The 20,952-nt window shown below is 34.4% G+C and overlaps 1 protein-coding gene across 1 annotated transcript in view; it reads left to right on the top strand.

Moving 5' to 3' along the window:
- The window catches only part of TBCA (tubulin folding cofactor A), a 102,151-nt gene that overhangs the window by 67,313 nt on the left and 13,886 nt on the right, over positions 1-20,952 (top strand). The window contains exon 2 of the mRNA XM_030846320.3: positions 17,928-18,033. Coding sequence (XP_030702180.1) covers positions 17,928-18,033 — 106 coding nt within the window. The remainder of the gene's footprint in view (positions 1-17,927; positions 18,034-20,952) is intronic.

The following is a 20,952-nucleotide window of genomic DNA, read 5'->3' as shown; positions in this document are numbered from 1 at the left end:
AATGTAATCAAAGTGCTTAATGTCAATGTCATTTTATTTTGTTTTATATCTATTTGAAGAGTTTAGATCATCTTTTCTAATTCAGTTTTTCTTCAAGAATACAAGACAAAGAGCTTAATGAAAAAATGATAAGTTGAAAACCAATTGGCTTAACTACCTCTTGTATGATTGCCCTGTTGCACACATCTGTGAAAGTAAGTTTGGTTTATAAATTGTTTCTGATTGCTACTGAAGATCTTAACTGTGTATACAAAGGTCTAGATTTATTTTTATAAATTGAGAAAACAACTTATACCTTGGTAAATTTATTACCTAATCTGAAAATGAAATGATTGGCCTTTCAAATCATACATGCAACTATTTTAAAAATGGAAAAATTTGAACTGCTGTTTAAAATGTTTGGAAACATTTTAAAAGGTTTAAAAATATTTATGAACTCTTGGAATAACATGGGCACATATTCTTCTTACATAATGTGATAAATTACTGTTTATAATTGTAAGTAGTGTTATCTAGTTTTTGAATTTCATGTCTTCATATTTTTAAGATATGGAGTATCTATTACTACAGTGTCTTTAGAGTACTTCCTTATTACTATAGCATATGAAATAAATGAGTGGTTTAAGTTGCATAGGCCACAGTAGCTAAAGGAACTTGCAGTGCCTGGAGAATAAAATTTCATATAGAATAGACTACATGTAATTTTTTTAAAGGCCGTTCTCAATTTTCCATTTATAAGAATTATAATTAGGAAGAAAAAGTAGCCTAATAGGTTAAATCAAAAGGTTAGGAAATTGAAAGTTCAATTTCTCACAGTGTTGAGGCTAGATATTTAGCCTATTATACCATAATAAAAAATGCCACCCTATCCCCCACATGATTGTGCTATTTTGGAAATTTAAATTAGTAGATATTTGTTAATGAATAGTTAGAGATCATAGATGACAAGCTTCCTGTACTAGTTTGTTCATTAGCTCTAGTTAAGGCACCAATTTTAAAGTGGTTATATTTTCTATTGAAGCTATCTTACTTTAAAATTACCTTTTAAAAAAAAATTACATTCCTTTATAGAATTTGGCCTAAAAACCATTGAGTATTTATTAGCATTCAAGTACCATATCTAAGTTGAAAAAATAAACTTGTGTTAGGAAAAATTGGATTAGATTTTTAAAAATTTTTGTCAGCTGTAATGTTACTAAATAATTTTTCACTTTTTGTTTTTATTAATTAATTAGAGTATAGTTGCTTTATAATGTGTTAGCTTCTGTATAATTTTTCAAACTAAATATTTTGCTGATAATATTATAAGGTGGTGTGACCAGCTACTTTCTACTAAAATGTGAATTCAGTTATAAACAAATTAAAATTTAAAAAGTGATAAGATATATAATGTTCATTTATTTAATATTAATTACACTATCATTTATTTAATATTAATTACACTAGTATTACTAGTATGTTGTACTAGTAATACATACTAATATTAATTAAGCCATTGTTGCCATATTGATTTATTTTAAAAATTAATTATATTATTTAAATTAATAATTAATATGACATTTTATTAACTTCTATAAACTGGCAATTTTGAATAGAATATTTTTGTATTTATTATAGGGTAAAAATACACTTTAGAAATTTAGAAATAGGAGTTTACCAAATACTGTAGTCAGAATTTTGAGTATTACCTGTCTTTCATTTTGGATTCCAAGTTGGTATTCTCTGGAATATGTTTAACTGGATTTTAATAGGTAAGTTGAAAAAGTGTTCTGCTCAAATTAATTTGAGAACGGCTGAGTTAAAAGTTAACATGTTTCTTTATTTTAAGATTACTCAAAAGCTTTCACTATGTGAATCTTTAAGAGAGGAATAGAGTATGCAATATTTCTCAAGTATTATCTGTTCATAGAAACCTTTTTTCTTTCAACTATCTATTAACATCTCTTGGAAGAGAGTTCCTTTTTCTAATGTGAAAAGAAACAATTGTTGCCACATTTGAAAAGTGGCAATTTGGTTCCATTTACATGATCAGTTAAAGGATAGATTTTCTCCCCTACATATAAACAAGTTTGAGCCTGCTGCTGTGTCTTTCTTTAACCCCAAATACTATAGTTATTACTTGGGTTTTTTAGGTTGACCAGACAAAATGATGTTTGTTATAGATATATTCATATGTTATCATGGTAGTCTATCCACAGAATCAGGATCCTGAAAGATTCTATCAAATAACTCATCTGAAATAGTCCAGGAAGACTGTGTAGAACAACTTGGAAAAAGCTGTGACGTTCTTAAAATGCTACAAAATATATTATTTATATATTCTTCTGTTTTTGTGAGATAAAGTTAGAGGTTTATCATATTTTTACATGCTGACACATATTCGTGGGACAAGAGCTAAAGGTGGAATGCCTCCAGTTGTGAAAATGCAACATTTAAAAACAGTGTTTACTGACAGATTCAGAGAGTCAGGCTGCAAAAATGTTTTACTGAGTAAAGAAATGAAGAATAAAAGGGTGGAGTATTAGAGATAATACAAACTTTTTTTAAAACTGCAGACTATAATTAATATGATACAGAGAAGAAAGATTAGAGGAGTCATTGGGAATCACTAAACCAACCTTATAATAATTAAGAAAATTTTACTATTGAATATTCACACAGATTTGCTAGCTATTAAAATTGTGTCAAATACATCTCTGTATCAAGTACCATTACTAAATATTACTTAGAAGTAGTGTTTAAGCAGTTAAAGACTTAGAAATTTGACTTAATTTTTTTAAATGCTTTATATGTGGTAAAGTACAAAATAAATATACATTGAAAGTGTATTTCAATACTTTAACATTTACCAGATTATTTACTATATGTATACCTTTAGATAGGAATATAGTATGAAAATTATTTTCAACTGTTAGGTTTTTCTGAATGGAAATTGTTAACAGTTCATGATTATTGTCATTCTTCTGTACAAAGGACTTAAACAAGACCTCAATATCAGTAATATAAAAATAGCAGAAATCTTCATACATGTTTCTTCTTGAACCACTGTGACCTAATGAATAAATCTTAGTACAACAAACTGAATAAACACATTACATACCAAAGTACCTTTGTATAATGCTAATAATCCCCAAATCATGAGTTGTTCTCTGGACCCTAGAGCTGTACAACTGAAAAATCTCAGATTTGGCTCCCAAATTTTCTCATCAGTAGTTCCAAGAATAACCTGAGTTACTGAATCACCAAGAATAATTACTATAGTAAAATATCATTAAATTGGGCTTATTTTATAATTTGATAAAATTCAGGTATCCTAACTGATGTTAACTTTTATTATCTATGAGAGGTGACAGTCGTCAGTCAGCTAAGTCATTTGCATCAAATGATATTTTCTTTGCCTATTTAGTTATAACCAATATTAGTTTGGAATAACTATATAGTTCATAATATATCTGAATGTTTTAGACAAACTGAGCTATTTCACAGAATAGAGTGATGGTGTTGGATATTCTTTTGCTAATAACTCTGGTTTGTTAGGGTCCTTCTTCAGATGCTGCCTTAAATCCCTTTTGCATCTAAGTTGTGTATAACAATTTTGGAAGTAAATTGTTAATACTAATAGCACAGATACAGTTCATCCAATGTAGTAATGTGTACCTACCACGTTTTAGGTTCTCCTCTTCTTCTAATGCATCTAAGATTGAATTGGCTGGTTTTGGTTTTTTAGTAACTGCATCACATTCTTGGCTCATATTGAGCTTGCAGACAACTTAGCTCTTTTTCCCTGAACTGCTCACAAGCCAGGCATACTTCATCCAGTATTTGTGTGATTCTGACGTTGACATCTCAAATTGGGAAAAAGGGTATTATTTTAGAGTGGGATGGTGATGAGCTTAGTTTTCAACCTGCTTCAGTTAGTTGCCGGTGGGATGTCTAAATAGAGATGTTGCAAAGACAGAGATATGGGTCTGGGCAGAGGATAAAATGTCAAGTGTACAGAGAGATTTGCGATTTTAGGTAGTAATTAAAATTGTCAGAGTGTTTTTGTATGGAGATGAAGCAGCTGTGGGAGGTGCTATTGCTTTCTCATACAGACTCAAGCAGAAGCTATCCACAATAGTGTCTTTATAGCCCTTTTATTATTAGTACACACTTTTCAGTCTCACTGACTTTTAAGGGACTAGTTTAGAGGATTAGTGAAATAATTAGTTTTACATTTGTGTTTTTGAATTATTAATTCCTAAGACTTATTAATTTATTAATCACCAAGATCCACAAAATTGCACAAAAAATAGTGATATTGTATTTGGCATGCATCAGTTTAGCTGTTTACAAAATGTCTTTTTTTTTTTTTTTTTTTTTTTGTGGTACACGGGCCTCTCACTGTTGTGGCCTCTCCCGTTGTGGAGCACAGGCTCAGCGGCCATGGCTCACGGGCTTAGCCGCTCCGCGGCATGTGGGATCCTCCCGGACCGGGGCACGAACCCGTGTCCCCTGCATCGGCAGGCAGACTCTCAACCACTGTGCCACCAGGGAAGCCCAATGTCTTATTTATTAAAAGTAATAATGCATATATTTTACTTGAGTAGTGACTATAACTTGAACCATCTTCAATTTAATGGATTAATTAATGGGTACAGGAAGATGATAAGGTAACAAATACCATCAAACTAAACATTTAACTTTTCATTTAGGATACACAAGAAATTGATAACTGTTGCTTCCAGTGTTGGGACTGAGGGGCTCAGGGCAGGGAGTGTGTGTGTTGGGTTGCCTTTTCACTTTGTGCTCTTGTGTACGATTCAAGTTTTGAACCATGGGATGATTTTACATTTGGAACAGGTAAAGAAATTTAAATTTTGAAACTCATTTACTTTAAACATGAGATAGTATGATGTTTAAAAAGTATTGACACTTGAAGTTAGAAGTCATAATTTCAAATCCTAATTTCTCCATTTCCTGGCCAGCTGGCCTTAGATGAATCATTTCACCTCTTTGAAAATGGGGATGGTGATAGCTGCCCTGAATACCACTCAGGGTCATTGTGAGTTCATTTAGTAAACATATCTGTGAGGCACACACTGAAAGGTGCTCATAGGAGACACATTTCCAGTCCTCAGGGCATCTACTTTCAAGTGTAGAAGTCGACAAAATTATAACATATTTAACTTATAATTTCTATGATGGAAATAAACATGCTATAAAAATTCATAGGAAAGATCCATAGTGGCTGCTTGGGGAGTGGTAGAGTAGGGGCTAGAGTGGTCCTTATTGAAGACAAGGACATTTGAGTTAAGTTTTGAAGAATGGGTTGGGAGGATATGGGGGAGAAGATGAGAGAGGGAGAAGGCATTCCACCCAGAACAAGCAACATTTCCAGACCCATCTCATTTTATGTGTGTTTGTGTGTAGCACATTTTTGTTTTATTTATTTTAGGAGAGGATGCTGTAGCAGGTTCTTCCTTAATTTTGCTGACCCCCAAAATCTTGACTGTGATTATTAGTTGAAATTTGGAAATAGTGGAAAATTTCACTTGGAACTTTATAGTGACCACAAAAGAATTAGTAGAGAATGACTAAAACTCACTGAGTTTTAACTTATACATTTTTATATAGACCATAAACACTAAATCATCGGATTCTGATGTCAACCTCCAATTGTTTCTCACTAAGGAACTAGTGAGAATTCTTAATTAAGGCAACTAAAGCAATAAGCCTCTAATTTGCAGTTCACTTGGAGTTCCCAGATGAGATTTTTCTTTTCTTGCATCTTTCTTGGTATCTTTGTCCCCACATACTTTTGTAAAGACATAGTTTCTTCTGTGTGTCTGGGGTCTCATCACTAAACCCTTAGTCTTCAAAAGCCTAAAATTTACTCTAAATACAATGTTTCACTCTGATTTCTGTAAACTGCTTTCTTCCAATATGTTTAGCAGAAAAGCTTGTACCTGCTTTACTTGTTAATTCAAATAGCTTCTTTCCCTAATCTTGAATACTTTTTTCATCTTCACTGGGGAAGATAGGAATTTTAAATTGATTTGACAAGTTATAGAGTTCCAAGCTGTGAGTAGATATACTTTTCCTGGTGCCGTATTGTTTACTTTATAGAGCCATTAAACACCTCAACTCCATAATAGTTTATAGACATTAATATTTAACTATTTAATGCTCACTGTCCTGTAAGTCACAGTTTAGGGGCATTGATATTTTACTATTTAATATTTAACATCCAGTATGTTACAGAAGTACTTTGTAAATTGAAAATACGATATAGATAGAAGATAGTATTATTTATTATTGATATTAGCCTACAGTAAACACCATGATTATTAAAAATAAACACAGATTTTAAAAGTTTTCTGCCAGTTTAGTGTTTGTTGTTTGGTTTGTTGTTTTTAATTTTTTTCCTTGGGTCGTGCCATGCAGCTTGTGGGATCTTAGTTGAATGACCAGGGATTGAACCCAGGCCATGGCAGTGAAAGCCTGGAATCCTAACCACTAGGACACCAGGTGTCAGGGATTTTGCAAAAATTCATGTGAGATATTTCTTAATACAGTGGAAAACATAAAATTGGGTATTGTATTGTATAGGTAATTTCCTCTTTACATTGTATTTATTTGTGTGTGGGAAGGAAAAAAATGAGGCATCTCAATTTCTAAGTGATTTATCCGTTTAGAAGAAGTTAGTCCAAAGTAAGAAAGCATTATTTCTATACCTGCAGAACATTCTTCTGTTGTTAATGACTCTATCATTTCAGATCCTTTTAGCTTCGAAGAAAATAATAATAGAAAATCAAACTATATGTGACTTAAACTATAAGGATGTTTATTATCTTATACAATAGGAAATCTAGAGGTAGGGTGCATTCAGAGTTGGTTAAATCAGTAGTTTAATACCGTCACCAAAGATTCAAGTTCTCTGACTTCCCAGAGTTACCTGTCCTTTTAGGCTGGGTCTCCTCATGATCCCAAGGTGGTAGGTGTCACAGGTGATGTCTAGGGGAGAAAAGAAAATTGTACTTGCTATGTCACATTTAGGAAGAATGACAAACTTTTCAGAAGCCCCTAGCAAAAGCTACTTTAAAAATGCAAATTGAATATTTCAAACAAGTGAGGAAGACATAGTTTGCTCATAGGTCTATTATAAAAGTTGAAAATGAATAAATAGATTATAAATATATATCATTTAAAATATGGTATATATAGGATTACATTTCTTTCTCATTGGATCCCATGCTGCTCAAAGGATACTATTCTTATAAATCCAGGTTAAATTAGTTTTGTTTTTCATCAGTTGCTTCATATTACAACCATAACTATGTTGGGGGGTGGACTGTGGAGGGGGGTACTTTTCCTGGAGTTTCTAATTGTCTTTCATTCTTTCATTATTGGGAGAAAAAACACATAAATGATTTCTACCTTCTTACTCATTCTTCTTCTTAAAGATGTGTCTGTAAGACTCCATACTAAGATTCTCATTTAGATTGATTGTTTTCCAGGCCTACGACACAGTCAATGCTGGGATTTTTTTTTTTCCTTCATTAGACTGTTACATTACATTGACCATGGTTTCTTTTCTTGATATTCATCTTCATTTTGCTGGAATACATTCTTAAATAAATTTGTCAGAAAGGAGGCAGAGTAGATGAACTTTTTGAATTTTTATACAAAAAAAAAAGTTCTCCTGACCTATGACTTCTTTCATCACTTTTCTACATGACTTACTGTTTCTTTCAGATCTCAACACATATCCCATTCTCAAAGAGGCCTTCCCTGACCATCTTGTTTTAAATTGTGAATCCCCGGTATTACCAGCCCTTCTTCACTGCTTTTTCTCTTAGAGCACTTTTCACAATCTAACATGCTATAATATATTTTGCTTATTGTCTTTATTTTCCCACTAAAAATGCCATAGGGCAGAGATTTTTGTGGTTTTGTTCACTGGTATATCCTTGGTACATAAAATGTCTGGCACATAGTAGCCCCTCAGTAAATAATTGCTGAATGAATTAGTGAATTTTCCTCTCACTATTATAGTTATAAATCCAGGTTTTAAATTGTTTTCTCTCAGAAGTTTGAAGGGATTGCTCCCATGTCTTGTGGTATCTAGCGTTATTAATGTGAAAGATAAAACTTTTATAGGTGACCTATTTCTTCTCTGTTTGAAAGCTTTAGTGTTTTTGGGTCTCTGAAAATTCTCAACAATGTACATAGACGTGAGGTTTTTTGATTCCAGTTGGCACTTAGAAATCCCTTTCAGTTAAGATTTTTTTTTTTTCCCATCTCTGGGAAAATTTATTTTTTTTTAATTGAAATATAGTTGATTTACAATACTGTGTTAGTGTCACGTGTACAGCAAAGTGATTTGGTTATGTATATTCTTTTTTTCAATTCTTTTCCATTATAGTGTGTTACAAGATATTGAATATAGTTCCCTGTACTATACAGTAAATCCTCACTTATCTATTTTATGTATAGTAGTGTGTATCTGTTAATCCCACACTCCTAATTTATCTCTGCCCCCAAGGGAAAGTCTAGTTTTTAAAGAAAAATTCTTCCCCTGATTTTTTACTTTATCACTATCTACAACTCCTATTGGTTATCAGGTTTATCTTCTTTTCCCTTGATGTTCATTTCCCTTATTTTTCTCTTTTTAATTTTACATCTCTTTAATGTAGGCTTTGATATGCTTATTAATATTTCAGCAGTGAAATCTGGCATACTGTTTTCTTTGACTAAGATGAAATACTAAATAGTAGGCTAAAATAGGGTAGATTGAATTAATATTTGCATTTTGTTTATGACTACTAATAATGAATGACTAAGGTAGCTTATCATATCAGTAGAAAAAGGAAGTATTCATCAATAAATGATCACTAGTTTACTGGAAAAGGATTTAGTCTAATTTCTCCTCAGACACTATATATTTTAAATATTATATAATAAGAAAATAATATACATCTATAAAATTTAGGAGTAGGGAGGTTCATCACAATATTATTTATATGGGGATGTCCAGATGTCTAACAGCATTTAATAAGCTGTCATACTGGTATTATGAAATGCTTTGCAGCCGCTAACAGCTATATTTTCAAAGAATATGTAATGAGATTGGAAATGGTACACTATCCCATTTATTTATTTATTTATTTATTTATTTATTTATTTATTTATTTATTTATTTATTTATATACAGTTGTCTCTTGAACAACATGGGTTTGAATTGCATAGGTCCACTTATACATGGATTTTTTTCCATAAAGATGTACTGCATTACTTTTTTTTTTTTTTTTTGCGGTACGCGGGCCTCTCACTGTTGTGGCCTCTCCCGTTGCGGAGCACAGGCTCCGGATGCGCAGGGTCAGTGGCCATGGCTCACGGGCCTAGCCACTCCGCGGCATGTGGGATCCCCCCGGACCGGGGCACGAATCCGTGTCCCCTGCATCGGCAGGCGGACTCCAAACCACTGCACCACCAGGGAAGCCCCTGCATTACTATTTTTGATCCATGGTTCAAGGATGCAGAACCAGATACAAAGGGTCAACTATAAAGATATACATGGATTTTTGACTGTGAGGAGGATCAGCATCCCTAACCCCTGAGTTGTGCAAGGATCAATTGTGTGTATATAATATAAATTTTCGCACATGTTTAAAAAAAACTAGTGAAAAATATTCAAAATGTTAATACAGATTTCATAACCCCTTATATGAAACTGTTGGGCCCATATGTATTTCTGAATTCCAGGTGTTTTAGATTTTGGAACAATAATAAATGCATTTACATGGTAGTGTCTAAAGAAGTACTCTATAATCAAACACATTCATATTTCTGCAGTGAAACATGATTGTTCACATTAAGTAGAATACATAAAGTCTATAAATATTTTCATGTCAGTTGAGGTCACATTTTGCTGGTAAATGAGTTTATGCCAAACTTAATTCTTAAATTCCAATTTTTTTAAATGTTTTTGGAATTTTAGAATTATGTCCATTTTGGATCAGTAGTAGTTAGCTTGGGCAATGAGATTATGACTGATTTTAAAATTTTATTCTTTATAATCTTTCAAGTGTTCCTGTACTTATAGAAGCATATGCATATGTATGTTACAGAAAAATATTTTAGTAACAAATTTAAGAACTATGACTATATATACTTGAGTTAAGTTTTCTTATTAAATCTTAGCCTTTCCTAGAGAAAGGAAGAAGAGTCCAATTCACCAGAAGCTATTCATTCATAGATTTAACAAATACTTATCCAGTAACCATACTATTTTAATAAACATAGATAACCTTATAAGTTTTCAGGGAAGTTAATATTTCAAACATAATATAATACCATTTCACACTCTTCTTATTGTCAGAAATTTAGTAACTCGTACAATTCCAGTTGTTCACCAGGATGCCAAAGAGAAGCAGGAAATTTCATATACTGCAGGTTGGGTATCAATTGATACAACCATTTTGGAAAGCAATTTCATAATATCTAGTAAAGCTGAAGTTGTGTATATACTCTCTAAAACCTCTTCCATGTCATGTGACTTGTCATCAGTACATTGATTTATACTGTTTGAAAGTGGAACTTTTTCAGTTTCTCTTGCATCTTGCCTTAGCATTTTATTTATTGTAATTTTACACGCTGGTATTACTGGGTTCTCACTAACTGTGATTTTTTTCCTTTTGGGGGACAGTACGTTTGCTCTTCAGTAACTTGCTTCCTGAGCCTTTTCACAGTATGGCTTTTTATTTTTTAAAAACAAAAACTTTACTTATGCTTGTTTTGATATTCTAATAGTCATGTAAATATTCAGCACCTTTACTTGTCAAGTGTGATACGTAGTTGACTGTCTTGTCAATTTTGCTGAGGCGATGACTGCTATTTTCCATGGAGAAGTACATGGAGTAGGATGACTAGGATTACCAACCAGAACTGTCAGTGGATCTAGGCATAGAATTTCTCTCTTTCATTGTATAGTTTCTCAGAAATCACTGTAGTTTTCTTATTTCTCAAATTTTGTGGATCACCTTTGTTCCACTTCAGAATTGTCTCATGTATCTCTTTAAATTGAAAATGTTAAAAGGCAATAGTGAGATTTTTAGACTCAACTTTTCATTCAGCAAACGTTGAGTGTCTACCATGTGTTAATTACAGATCAGGAATACAGTATGAATACAACCTAATCCCATCTTCAAGGAACTTAAGACCTAGCAAGTAAGACTTGGTTTCAGTGTGGTGTGGTAAATGCTAAGATGGTTAAGTAGGGGTTGGATAGAGTTAAGTCGAGGTCTTCCAAGTCAGGGGTCAGCAACCCTTTTTTGTAAAGGGCCAGGTAGTGTATATTTTAGACTTTGTGAGCCATATTGTCACAACTACTCACCTCTGCTATCATACGTGAAAGTAGCTATAGAGGATACATAAATGAATAAGTGTGGCTGTGTTCCAATAAAACTTTATTTATGGACACTGAAATTTGAATTCCATATGATTTTCACATGTCACAAAATATTTTTCTAATATTTTTAACCATTTAAAAATGTGGGGCTTCCCTGGTGGCGCAGTGGTTGAGAGTCCGCCTGCCGATGCAGGGGACACGGGTTCGTGTCCCGGTCTGGGAAGATCCCACATGCCGCGGAGCGGCTAGGCCCGTGAGCCATGGCCGCTGAGCCTGAGCGTCCAGAGCCTGTGCTCCGCAACGGGAGAGGCCACAACAGTGAGAGGCCCGCGTACCACAAAAAAAAAAAAAAAAAGTGAAAACTATTTATAGCTCTCAGACCATACAAAGACAGATGGCAGACCAAAATCAGCTCATTGGCCATAGCTTGCCAACCCTTGTTCTAGGTCTTTGAATTACAGGATATTGTTAAATGTGCTTATTTCTGATAGCTTATCCAGTCCCAGCTACTTTCGTTTACTAGAGGAGTTTAGTAACCTGTCATCTTTAGAAATATTGAAAGTCTTATTGCTAATCCCGGTGGTTTCTGGTTATCCCTGATATTCTGAATACTAATTGTGATTCTATTAAGGTAATAAAAACAACAATAATAGTTCTACTGCATTAATGATATGCAAGTTTCCCAGCCCACAGGTTCTAAACTCAGTTGCTTACAGGGTCAAGGAAAAGGCTTGAGTGTTTGAGAAACAGGGAGTCGTGTGAGTTGGGGCACAGTGAACAGCAACACATGTCTCATCTAAAACAGTCAACAGCCACTACTTAGTTCCATCCAGTAGTAGGATGCAGCCCTAATATTCCCTGATAAAAAACATCTTAAGAGAAGCCAGAAAGCCAGACTTAAATCTCCCAGTTGTTAAATTTGGTAACAAATATGTTGTTGTTTTTTTAATTATTTCTGTGAATAAAATAAAACCATCTTTAGGTCCCATTTAAGCAGGCTGGCAACTTGCCATCTCTGTCCTAGCATTTTCTGTGTCAAAGGAACTTTTACAGAAATATCTATAGTGATATGCATTAATGATTTTATTTTGAAATTTTAAGCCTCAGAGGATATTTTTATCTTAATACTGAAAATATTGTTAAAGCAGTTTTAAACTAGAAGTCAAATGCAAATTTCTATACATGATGTTCACATGTTCAACTCTCATTAAGTCCAGGTTTGAATGTATCCAGTACTACTTACAGCTTTCCCCTATAGCTGAATTTATGGTCACAAGCTTTTTTTCTTTTTCATTTTGTTAACAACTTTATTGTGATGTAATTCAAATACCCTATAAGTCACCCACTTAAAGTCTACAATTTGTTTTTAGTATATTCACAGAATTGTGCAGCTGTCACCACAGTCATTTTTAGAACATTTTTATTACCCCAAACCCTTTAGCTATTACCCTCCAAATTCCCCCATCCTAGGCAACCTCTAATTTACCTTCTGTCTCTATAGATTTACCTATACTGGATATATCCTATAAATAGAATCATACAATATGTGGCCTTTATGTCTGACTTCTTTCACTTAGCATAATGCTTTTAAGGTTCATCTAGATTGTAGCATGATTCAGTACTTCATTTCTTTGTATGCTGAATATTATTCCATTGTATGATATACCATATATTGTTTGTCCATTCATCAGTTGATGGACTTTTAACTTGTTTCCACATTTTCCTATAATGTATGCATAATGCTGCTATGAACATTCATGTACAAGTTTTCATGTAGACATACGTTTTCATTTCTCTTGGGTATATACTTAGGAATGGAATTACCGAGATATATGGTAACTCTGTGTTCAAGCTTTTGAGGAATGACCAAGCTTCCAAAGCAGTTGCAACAGTTTGCATTTCCACTAGCAGTGTTTGGTGGTTTCAGGTTTTCCACATTCTTGTCAGCAACACTTGTTATTATCTGACTTTTTGATTATAAACATCCTCATGGGTGTGAAGTGCTATCTCGCTATGGTTTTGATTTGCATTTCCCTGATGACTAATGATGTTGAGCATCTTTCCATGTTCTTGTTGGGCATTTGTATATCTTCTTCAGAGAAATGTCTATTCAGCTTGACCATTTTTAAAACTTTTATTATTATTGTTCTTTATATATTCTAGATACAAGTTCCTTATCCAGTATATGATTTGCAGATATTTTCTCTCATTCTGCAGTTGTCTTTTCACTTGCTGATAGCGTCTTTTTTTGGCTACTTGGACCCTCAGCAGTGAAAGTGCAGAGTCCTAACCCCTGGACCACCAGGGAATTCTCTGATAGTGTCTTTTGAAGCACAGAATTTTAAAAATTTTGATGAAAGCCAATTTTTTTTTCTTTTTCTTGTGCTTTTGGTGTCATATCTAAAAAGTCATTGCCAAGTCCAAGGTCACCAAGATTTACCTCTATGTTTTCTTCCAAAAGTTTTATAATTTTAGCTTTTTAGATCTTTGATCCATTTTGAGTTAATTTTTGTATATGGTGCAAGGTGGGGAGGGGTGGAAGTCATAGGCTTTTAACTTCAAAAATCAAACCAAAGGTAAAATATCTGAAAATACTAATAAATAAATACACAAATAAGTGGCAAGAGATACATGAAACAAGATTGCCAAAATATTAATAATTGTTGACTGAGTGATGAGTACCTGGGGTTTATTATGCTATTTTCTCTACATGTTTTGTTTGAAAATATCCATATAAAATGTTCTTCTAAATATCAATTTTTTACAGTTTCTTACTATCTTTTTTTTTTTTTTTTTTTTTGCGGTACACGGGCCTCTCACTGTTGTGGCCTCTCCCCCTGTGGAGCACAGGGTCCAGACGCGCAGGCTCAACGGCCATGGCTCACGGGCCCAGCCGCTCCATGGCATGTGGGATCTTCCTGGACCGGGGCACGAACCCTTGTCCCCTGCATCGGCAGGCAGACTCTCAACCTCTGCGCCACCGGGGAAGCCCTCTTACTATCATTAATCGCAGGCTTGTCATTGTATCTTTAGCATGGCTTGGTGTTGGGCTGTTAGTTACTAGATGGCCATAAGTACAAATTCGGTTATAACTATGAAAATCTTATTTAAAATATTATGAGAAACTGTAAAATCAAGATATCAAATTAAGCTAAAACTTTTTTATCCCAAGGTTTCTTAATTCTTGATTTACCCCCAAATTTTATTCTATTTAGAATTTTATGAACAGTATATTTAAATGTGTTGTATGCAGATTTGTGTAAAGTTTATAGATTACTACAGTGTACTTCTCAAACTTGTGTTGAGAGGCAGCTGTTCTGGAGAATGCTGAGTGGGGGAAAGTTCATTTTTGCCTCAGGTAAGCTTGCAGTTGAACAAAATTAAATTGATTTTCTTACTACAAGATTTCTCAGGACCCTTTAATGTGCAAATATGTATCATAAATTTTTAAGATTTGGCAAGCAGTGTTTTTTAAGCTTATTTGACTACTAATGTACTATGGAATAGTTTGTAAAACACTGGCCTGCATATTTAAAATCACGTTATGTCCGTACATAGACAGTTAAGTAGTTTGTTATCATTTGCTTATCATTACCTCGATGGCTGTCATTTCTTAAAATTTCTCCTTATGTCTATCCTTTTCTGTTGCTTTTTCTTATTTCTTTATTTTACTCTTAAATATTTGTCTAACTACTAAAAGTGACCAGATTTTGAACTTGCTATGTTTCTCTGTAGGTGTGGGGTTTGTAAGACTAAAAAATATTTTCAGTTAATTATGCATTTAAAATATAAGTTATGACTTTATATTTATTTGTACTTGTTATTTTTATAGCATTTGAAAAACTAGCAAAAGATAGCAATGTTTAGAGAATTACAACTATTAGGTATATTTTGGTATCTTTCTAATTGAATTTTGCTTTATTCCAGAAAATATAGCCAAAGGAATAACTAGCAGACTTTAAAATCATTCAAAATTGTGCCACTCAGAGATAATTATAAGCATCTAAATTTTTTTGATAAAAGTAATACTTATACATGGGGGAAAAAACCCTGGAACTTTATTGAGAGGCATAAAATGAAAGCCTCTCTATTTACCTCCCAGCTGACCATCCCTACCCCAAATCATTAGGGCTTTTCTCCTCAGGTAACCACAAATAATAGTTTCCCAGGTATCCTTTGTTATTTGTTTCTTGAATATCCTTTGTTGTTTGTTTATATTCAGGGCAACATAAAATTTATACCTATTTTGTTTTGTTTTTCACTTTGAGATATTTTAGGATGAGAATTTGAAGGTCACATATTATATTCTACCGTAAATACTGTGAACTTTTTGTCATGTTTCTTTCCATCTATGTCACTAGTGCAAGATCATGAAGGACAGGATGAGCCTTGCTTGCACAACTCAAAATTCCAAACTGGAACATTTTAGTATTTTAATATTTAGTATGCAGTTTATGTGGTGATTTAAATCCAAACTAAAGCTGACTTAAAAGCCTCCCAAGTAGTATGACAAAAGATTTTTTAGATTTGTGAACTTATGTTAAGTCCTATTAGACTATGAAAATTAAATTGTCTTTTGAAATACACTTAAAAATCTTTATTGCAAATGATTAGACAAAAGCCATGCTCTAATATGATTTTTAATTCCATCCCAGTAACATAGGTCTAGAAGTAAGTCAGCAAGCCAGATGGAAAAAGCTGCTTTTAATAGCTATGGGACTGTGAAAGTTTTTTTCTTCTGTTCCTTAGGAAATATGTACATAGGAATATTAGTGTTTTCTTGGACTGCACTTTTCTTTTACATTAAAACTTTGATTAATGAGAATTAGGGGAGATTGCACTATTATGGTTAATTGAATTTTGGTTATCTGAGGAATAATTAGTAGAACTTCGTATTGCTCTGTTCCTTATTGTTGAAAATCTTCCTGATCTCTGTCAATACCCTTTCTTGCTTTAGTAATTAAATAATTGTTTGTTTCCACTATTTGTCTGTGAGAGAACCATGTCTAAATTATATATCTTCCCCTCCCAAAAAAATGCCCTCGGGCTTCCCTGGTGGCGCAGTGGTTGAGAGTCTGCCTGCCAATGCAAAGGATACGGGTTCGTGCCCCGGTCCGGGAAGATCCCACATGCCACGGAGCGGCTGGGCCCGTGAGCCATGGCCGCTGAGCCTGTGCATCTGGAGCCTGTGCTCCGCAACGGGAGAGGCCACAACAGTGAGAGGCCCGCGTACCGCAAAAAATAAAATAAAATAAAATAAATTATATATCCCAGTCCCTCGCACAGGAAGGTCAGACACAAAATTAAGTGCATAGTAAATACTTCTTAAACACTTTGGTTGTTGAAAATAACCTAGTCTTTCTTTGTTTTGGATTTGGCATGCAATATACTGACTTTTTTCTCAGTAAGCTGAGCTTTTACCATTATGTTGTTTTAGGTACATGTATAAAAGTTTGGATAACATATATCAGTTAAAAAAAGACATTAGAGCCACGAAAGGCCCCGAATAGCCAACAATATGGTACTGGCCCTAAAAACAGGCACACAGATGAATGGAACAGAATAGAGAGTCCAGAAATAAACCCACACTCAGATGGTCAATTAATCTATGATAAAGGAGACAAGAATATACAATGAGGAAAAGACAGTCTCCTCAATAAATGATATTGGGAAAACTGGACAGCTACATGCAAAAGAATGAAACTGGACCACTTTGTTACACCATATTCAAAAATAAACTCAAAATGTGTTAAAGACTTAAATGCAAGACCTGAAATCATAAAACTCCTAGAAGAAAATATAGGCAGTAACCTCTTTGACATTGGTCTTAGCATTTTTTTTTTTTTTTTTTTTTTTTGGTTACTCCTCCTCAGCAACATGGATGGACCTGGAAGGTGTTAATGCTAAGTGAAATAAGTCAAACTGAGAAAATACTGAATGATTGCACTTACATATGGAGTCTAAAAAACAAAACAAAACAGAAACAGACTTGTAGATACAGAGAACAAACTGGTGGTAGCCAGAGGGAAGATGGGGTGGGGACACAGACAAAATAGGTGAAGAAGATTAAGAGATACAACTTTGTGTGGTTACAGATAACGTATGGTTATTGTGATGATAATTTCATAATGTATAAAAATATCAAATCACTATATTGTACACCTGAAACATATATTATTAATGCAATTTTAAGTAAATAAATAAATAAAGCAAACAATAAAGAAATGTTAGTATATAATAATTTTGAATGTTATTTTTACATTGTAAATACAGTTACTATAATGGAATGTTTTTAATTAAAAATTTAAGAATTCCATGCTTTGATAGATTGGCTTGCTTTAGGCAGGTATAAAACTTAAGGTCATGAGGTTCATACATCTGTGGCTAATGTAGTTTTCTTCCCTTCCCTTCTCCTCCCCATCTAGTACATATGCTTTTTAAAGTATACTTTATATTTACAGAGTTTCTTTGTTTTTTATGGTCTGTTGCTAGAGAGAAAGTTAATTCTCTGAAACAGTTTTTGGTTTATTTATAGATTGGTCAAAGAAAAAATGATGTATGAGAAAGAAGCAAAACAACAAGAAGAAAAGATTGAAAAAATGAAAGCTGAAGATGGTGAAAATTATGCTATTAAAAAGCAGGTAAAATTATATCTTAAATAATAACAGCTAACATTTACATAATACCATATTAACAATGGATTAACAGCCCTCTGAGAAGGTCCTACTAAAGGTCCTATTAAAATCTCCATTTAAAAATAAGGAAAGTTACCATCTAAAAATAAGGAAACTGGGGGCTTCCCTGGTGGCGCAGTGGTTGAGAGTCTGCCTGCCGAAACAGGGGACATGGGTTTGTGCCCCGGTCCAGGAGGATCCCACATGCCGCGGAGCAGCTGGGGCCGTGAGCCATGGCCACTGAGCCTGCACGTCCGGAGCCTGTGCTCCGCAACGGGAGAGGCCACAACAGTGAGAGACCCGCGTACCGCAAAAAAATAAATAAATAAAATTAAGGAAACCGAAACACAGGTTAAATAACTTGCCCATGGTCACACAACCCCTAAGTGGCATACCTGGGATTCGAACACAGGCATTCTGGCTCTGGAATTTGTGCTCTTAGCCATTAAGCAGTACTGCCTCTCCAGTTTTAAGTATTAAATATAAAATGGCCTAGTCTTATAATTAAATATACTTATATTTACAGATATTTTTGCCAAACTGATATGAAGACCACCAAAATTATACACACACACACACACACACACACACACACACACACACATATTATGCATTTCAATGGCTACTTCTGATTATCCTCATGGCAAGTTTCAGTTTCCTTAGCATTGTATACACGGCTCTTCTTAATTTTGGTACCTCCTTATCATTCCAGCCTCATCTTTTGCCAGTCCCTATCTGGACCTCTTAGGTCCTGCCTTTTAGTTTCCTGAACAAGCCCTTTCTCCTTTACCTCTGAGATATTGCATATGTCTGGGATGTTCTTCCTACTGGTCCTACCTACCCTCTCCTTATTAATTCCTACTTATTCTTTAAACCTCCTCTACACTCCACCCTAACACTGAGTTAGGTGCCCCTCCTCTGTGGTTTCATAACACTTTATTTATTCTCATCATAACATCTAATTTATATTCACTCCTGGTTGACACTTCTTTTGTAATAGCTTGAGAAAATAGAGGCTGTCAAGGGAACTTATATTCCCACCACAAAATCTGTCAATCTACCTGCACCTGTACCCATACTACCCACCTTCCTTCCTGTTAGAGTGGATTATGTGCCTCAGCCCTTGTTACAACCATCAGTGACACTGTTATCACTTCTTTCTTACATAACCTCTCCTTGGAATGCTCTTTTATGTTGGCATCTTTGATAGAATGGTCACCAGGTTTCACTGCCATTTTTTCTCACTCTGCTTTGCTGAAACTCTCCCTCTCCCAGCTTGCTGTCTCTCTCCCATCTCTCTCTATGTGTCTCTTTATCTCTCTATCTTTAAAAAATTTTTTTAACCTTAAGAGTTCTAGCTACAATTCCTCTCTAGGTAATCTCATACCATCCTTTAACTTTAAGTACCATCTTTATGCCCATTCATTTGTTTGCACAGAACATATTAATTGAACCCCTGGCTACTTGCCAAATACTGTTCCAGGCACTCTTAGACGTGGCATTAAAAGCAACAACAAAACAGAAAAACCCAAAATTCCTGCTAGCTTGACATTCATTCTGGTGCCAGTATCTCCCAAATTTCTATCTCTGGGCCCAACCACTCCAATATGTATCAGTATATTCAACTGATCACCAATTTGACATATCCCTTGTGTGTTCAATACAAGAATCTTGGTCTTCCCTCAACCCAGCTCACCTCCCTGAAACAAGAAGCTAGTCTTTCTCTTGTTTCCCCCCTCTCAATAAATGGTACGTCTACTTATTCAGATACCCAAACCAAAACTTACGGGTCTTCTCTTGATCACCAAGTCCTCTTTCTTTTTCTTTACATTTCTTTCTCTACTGCCACTATCCTAGTCCAGTCCACTATCACTTCATGCCTGTACTACTGCAAAAGCCTCCTGGTTGATATCCTCTTTGTCTCTTGATAACTCTTCATTCCTTTCATACCACAGTAGCCAGGTTGATCTCTTTAAAAAGTATATCAGATTACTTATCCCTTTACTTAAAATCCAGTGTCCAGTGCATTTGGAATAAAATCCAGATAACACTAAGTAAAAGGAGAATATAAAATAACTTATACAGATTATATCTCAAGACTTATTTTTTAAATCAGCTTTATGAACTCACAGTGGTTTTCATCATATAAATTATGTTACAGATGGTAATGCACACTTAACCCAGACTTTAGTTAAGTAAAATTAATCACTTAAAGTGGATTTTTCTTTTTTTTTTCTTTTCTTTTTTTTTTTGCGGTACGCGGGCCTCTCACTGTTGTGGCCTCTCCCGTTGTGGAGCACAGGCTCCGGATGCGCAGACTCAGCGGCCATGGCTCACGGGCCCAGCCGCTCCGCGGCATGTGGGATCCTCCCAGACCAGGGCACGAACCCGCATCCCCTGCATCAGCAGGCGGACTCTCAACCACTACGCCACCAGGGAAGCCCTAAAGTGGATTTTTCTGTAGGTAGTTGCTTTCTGTTGTGCACAAGGAATGCAGTGGCACTTGAAATGTCTCCTTCTTCAGGTTATACAAGAAGAGAACTTATTTTCTTCAGCTTCCAGGAGAGCCTCCCTTCCTCTATGTATGATCTAACAAAGGACATTCGTGTGTCAGATATTCTTAAATTGAGAGAGGATTTGTAAATAGGTGTGCAGATACAGTATGTCCCCCAAAATGTTGACTTTTGTAAACTAACTGCCCTTCATAAGGATTTACATATGGAATGTAACTTTTTGATTCTTAACTTTATGTTAAATGCTTTTTAAATATATACTTCCATAAATATTCATATCATTTTTGTATCTCTCTCACTTTAAGGTACTCTATTTTTTTCCCACATTTAGTGAGAAACATTACAAAGTAGTGTATCACTTATTTCACATAGG

Source organism: Globicephala melas, chromosome 3 (genome assembly GCF_963455315.2).
Source record: "Globicephala melas chromosome 3, mGloMel1.2, whole genome shotgun sequence".
Lineage (NCBI taxonomy): Eukaryota > Metazoa > Chordata > Mammalia > Artiodactyla > Delphinidae > Globicephala > Globicephala melas.
The sequence above is the reverse complement of the archived record's forward strand: the minus strand, read 5'-3'. Positions and strand labels throughout refer to the sequence as shown.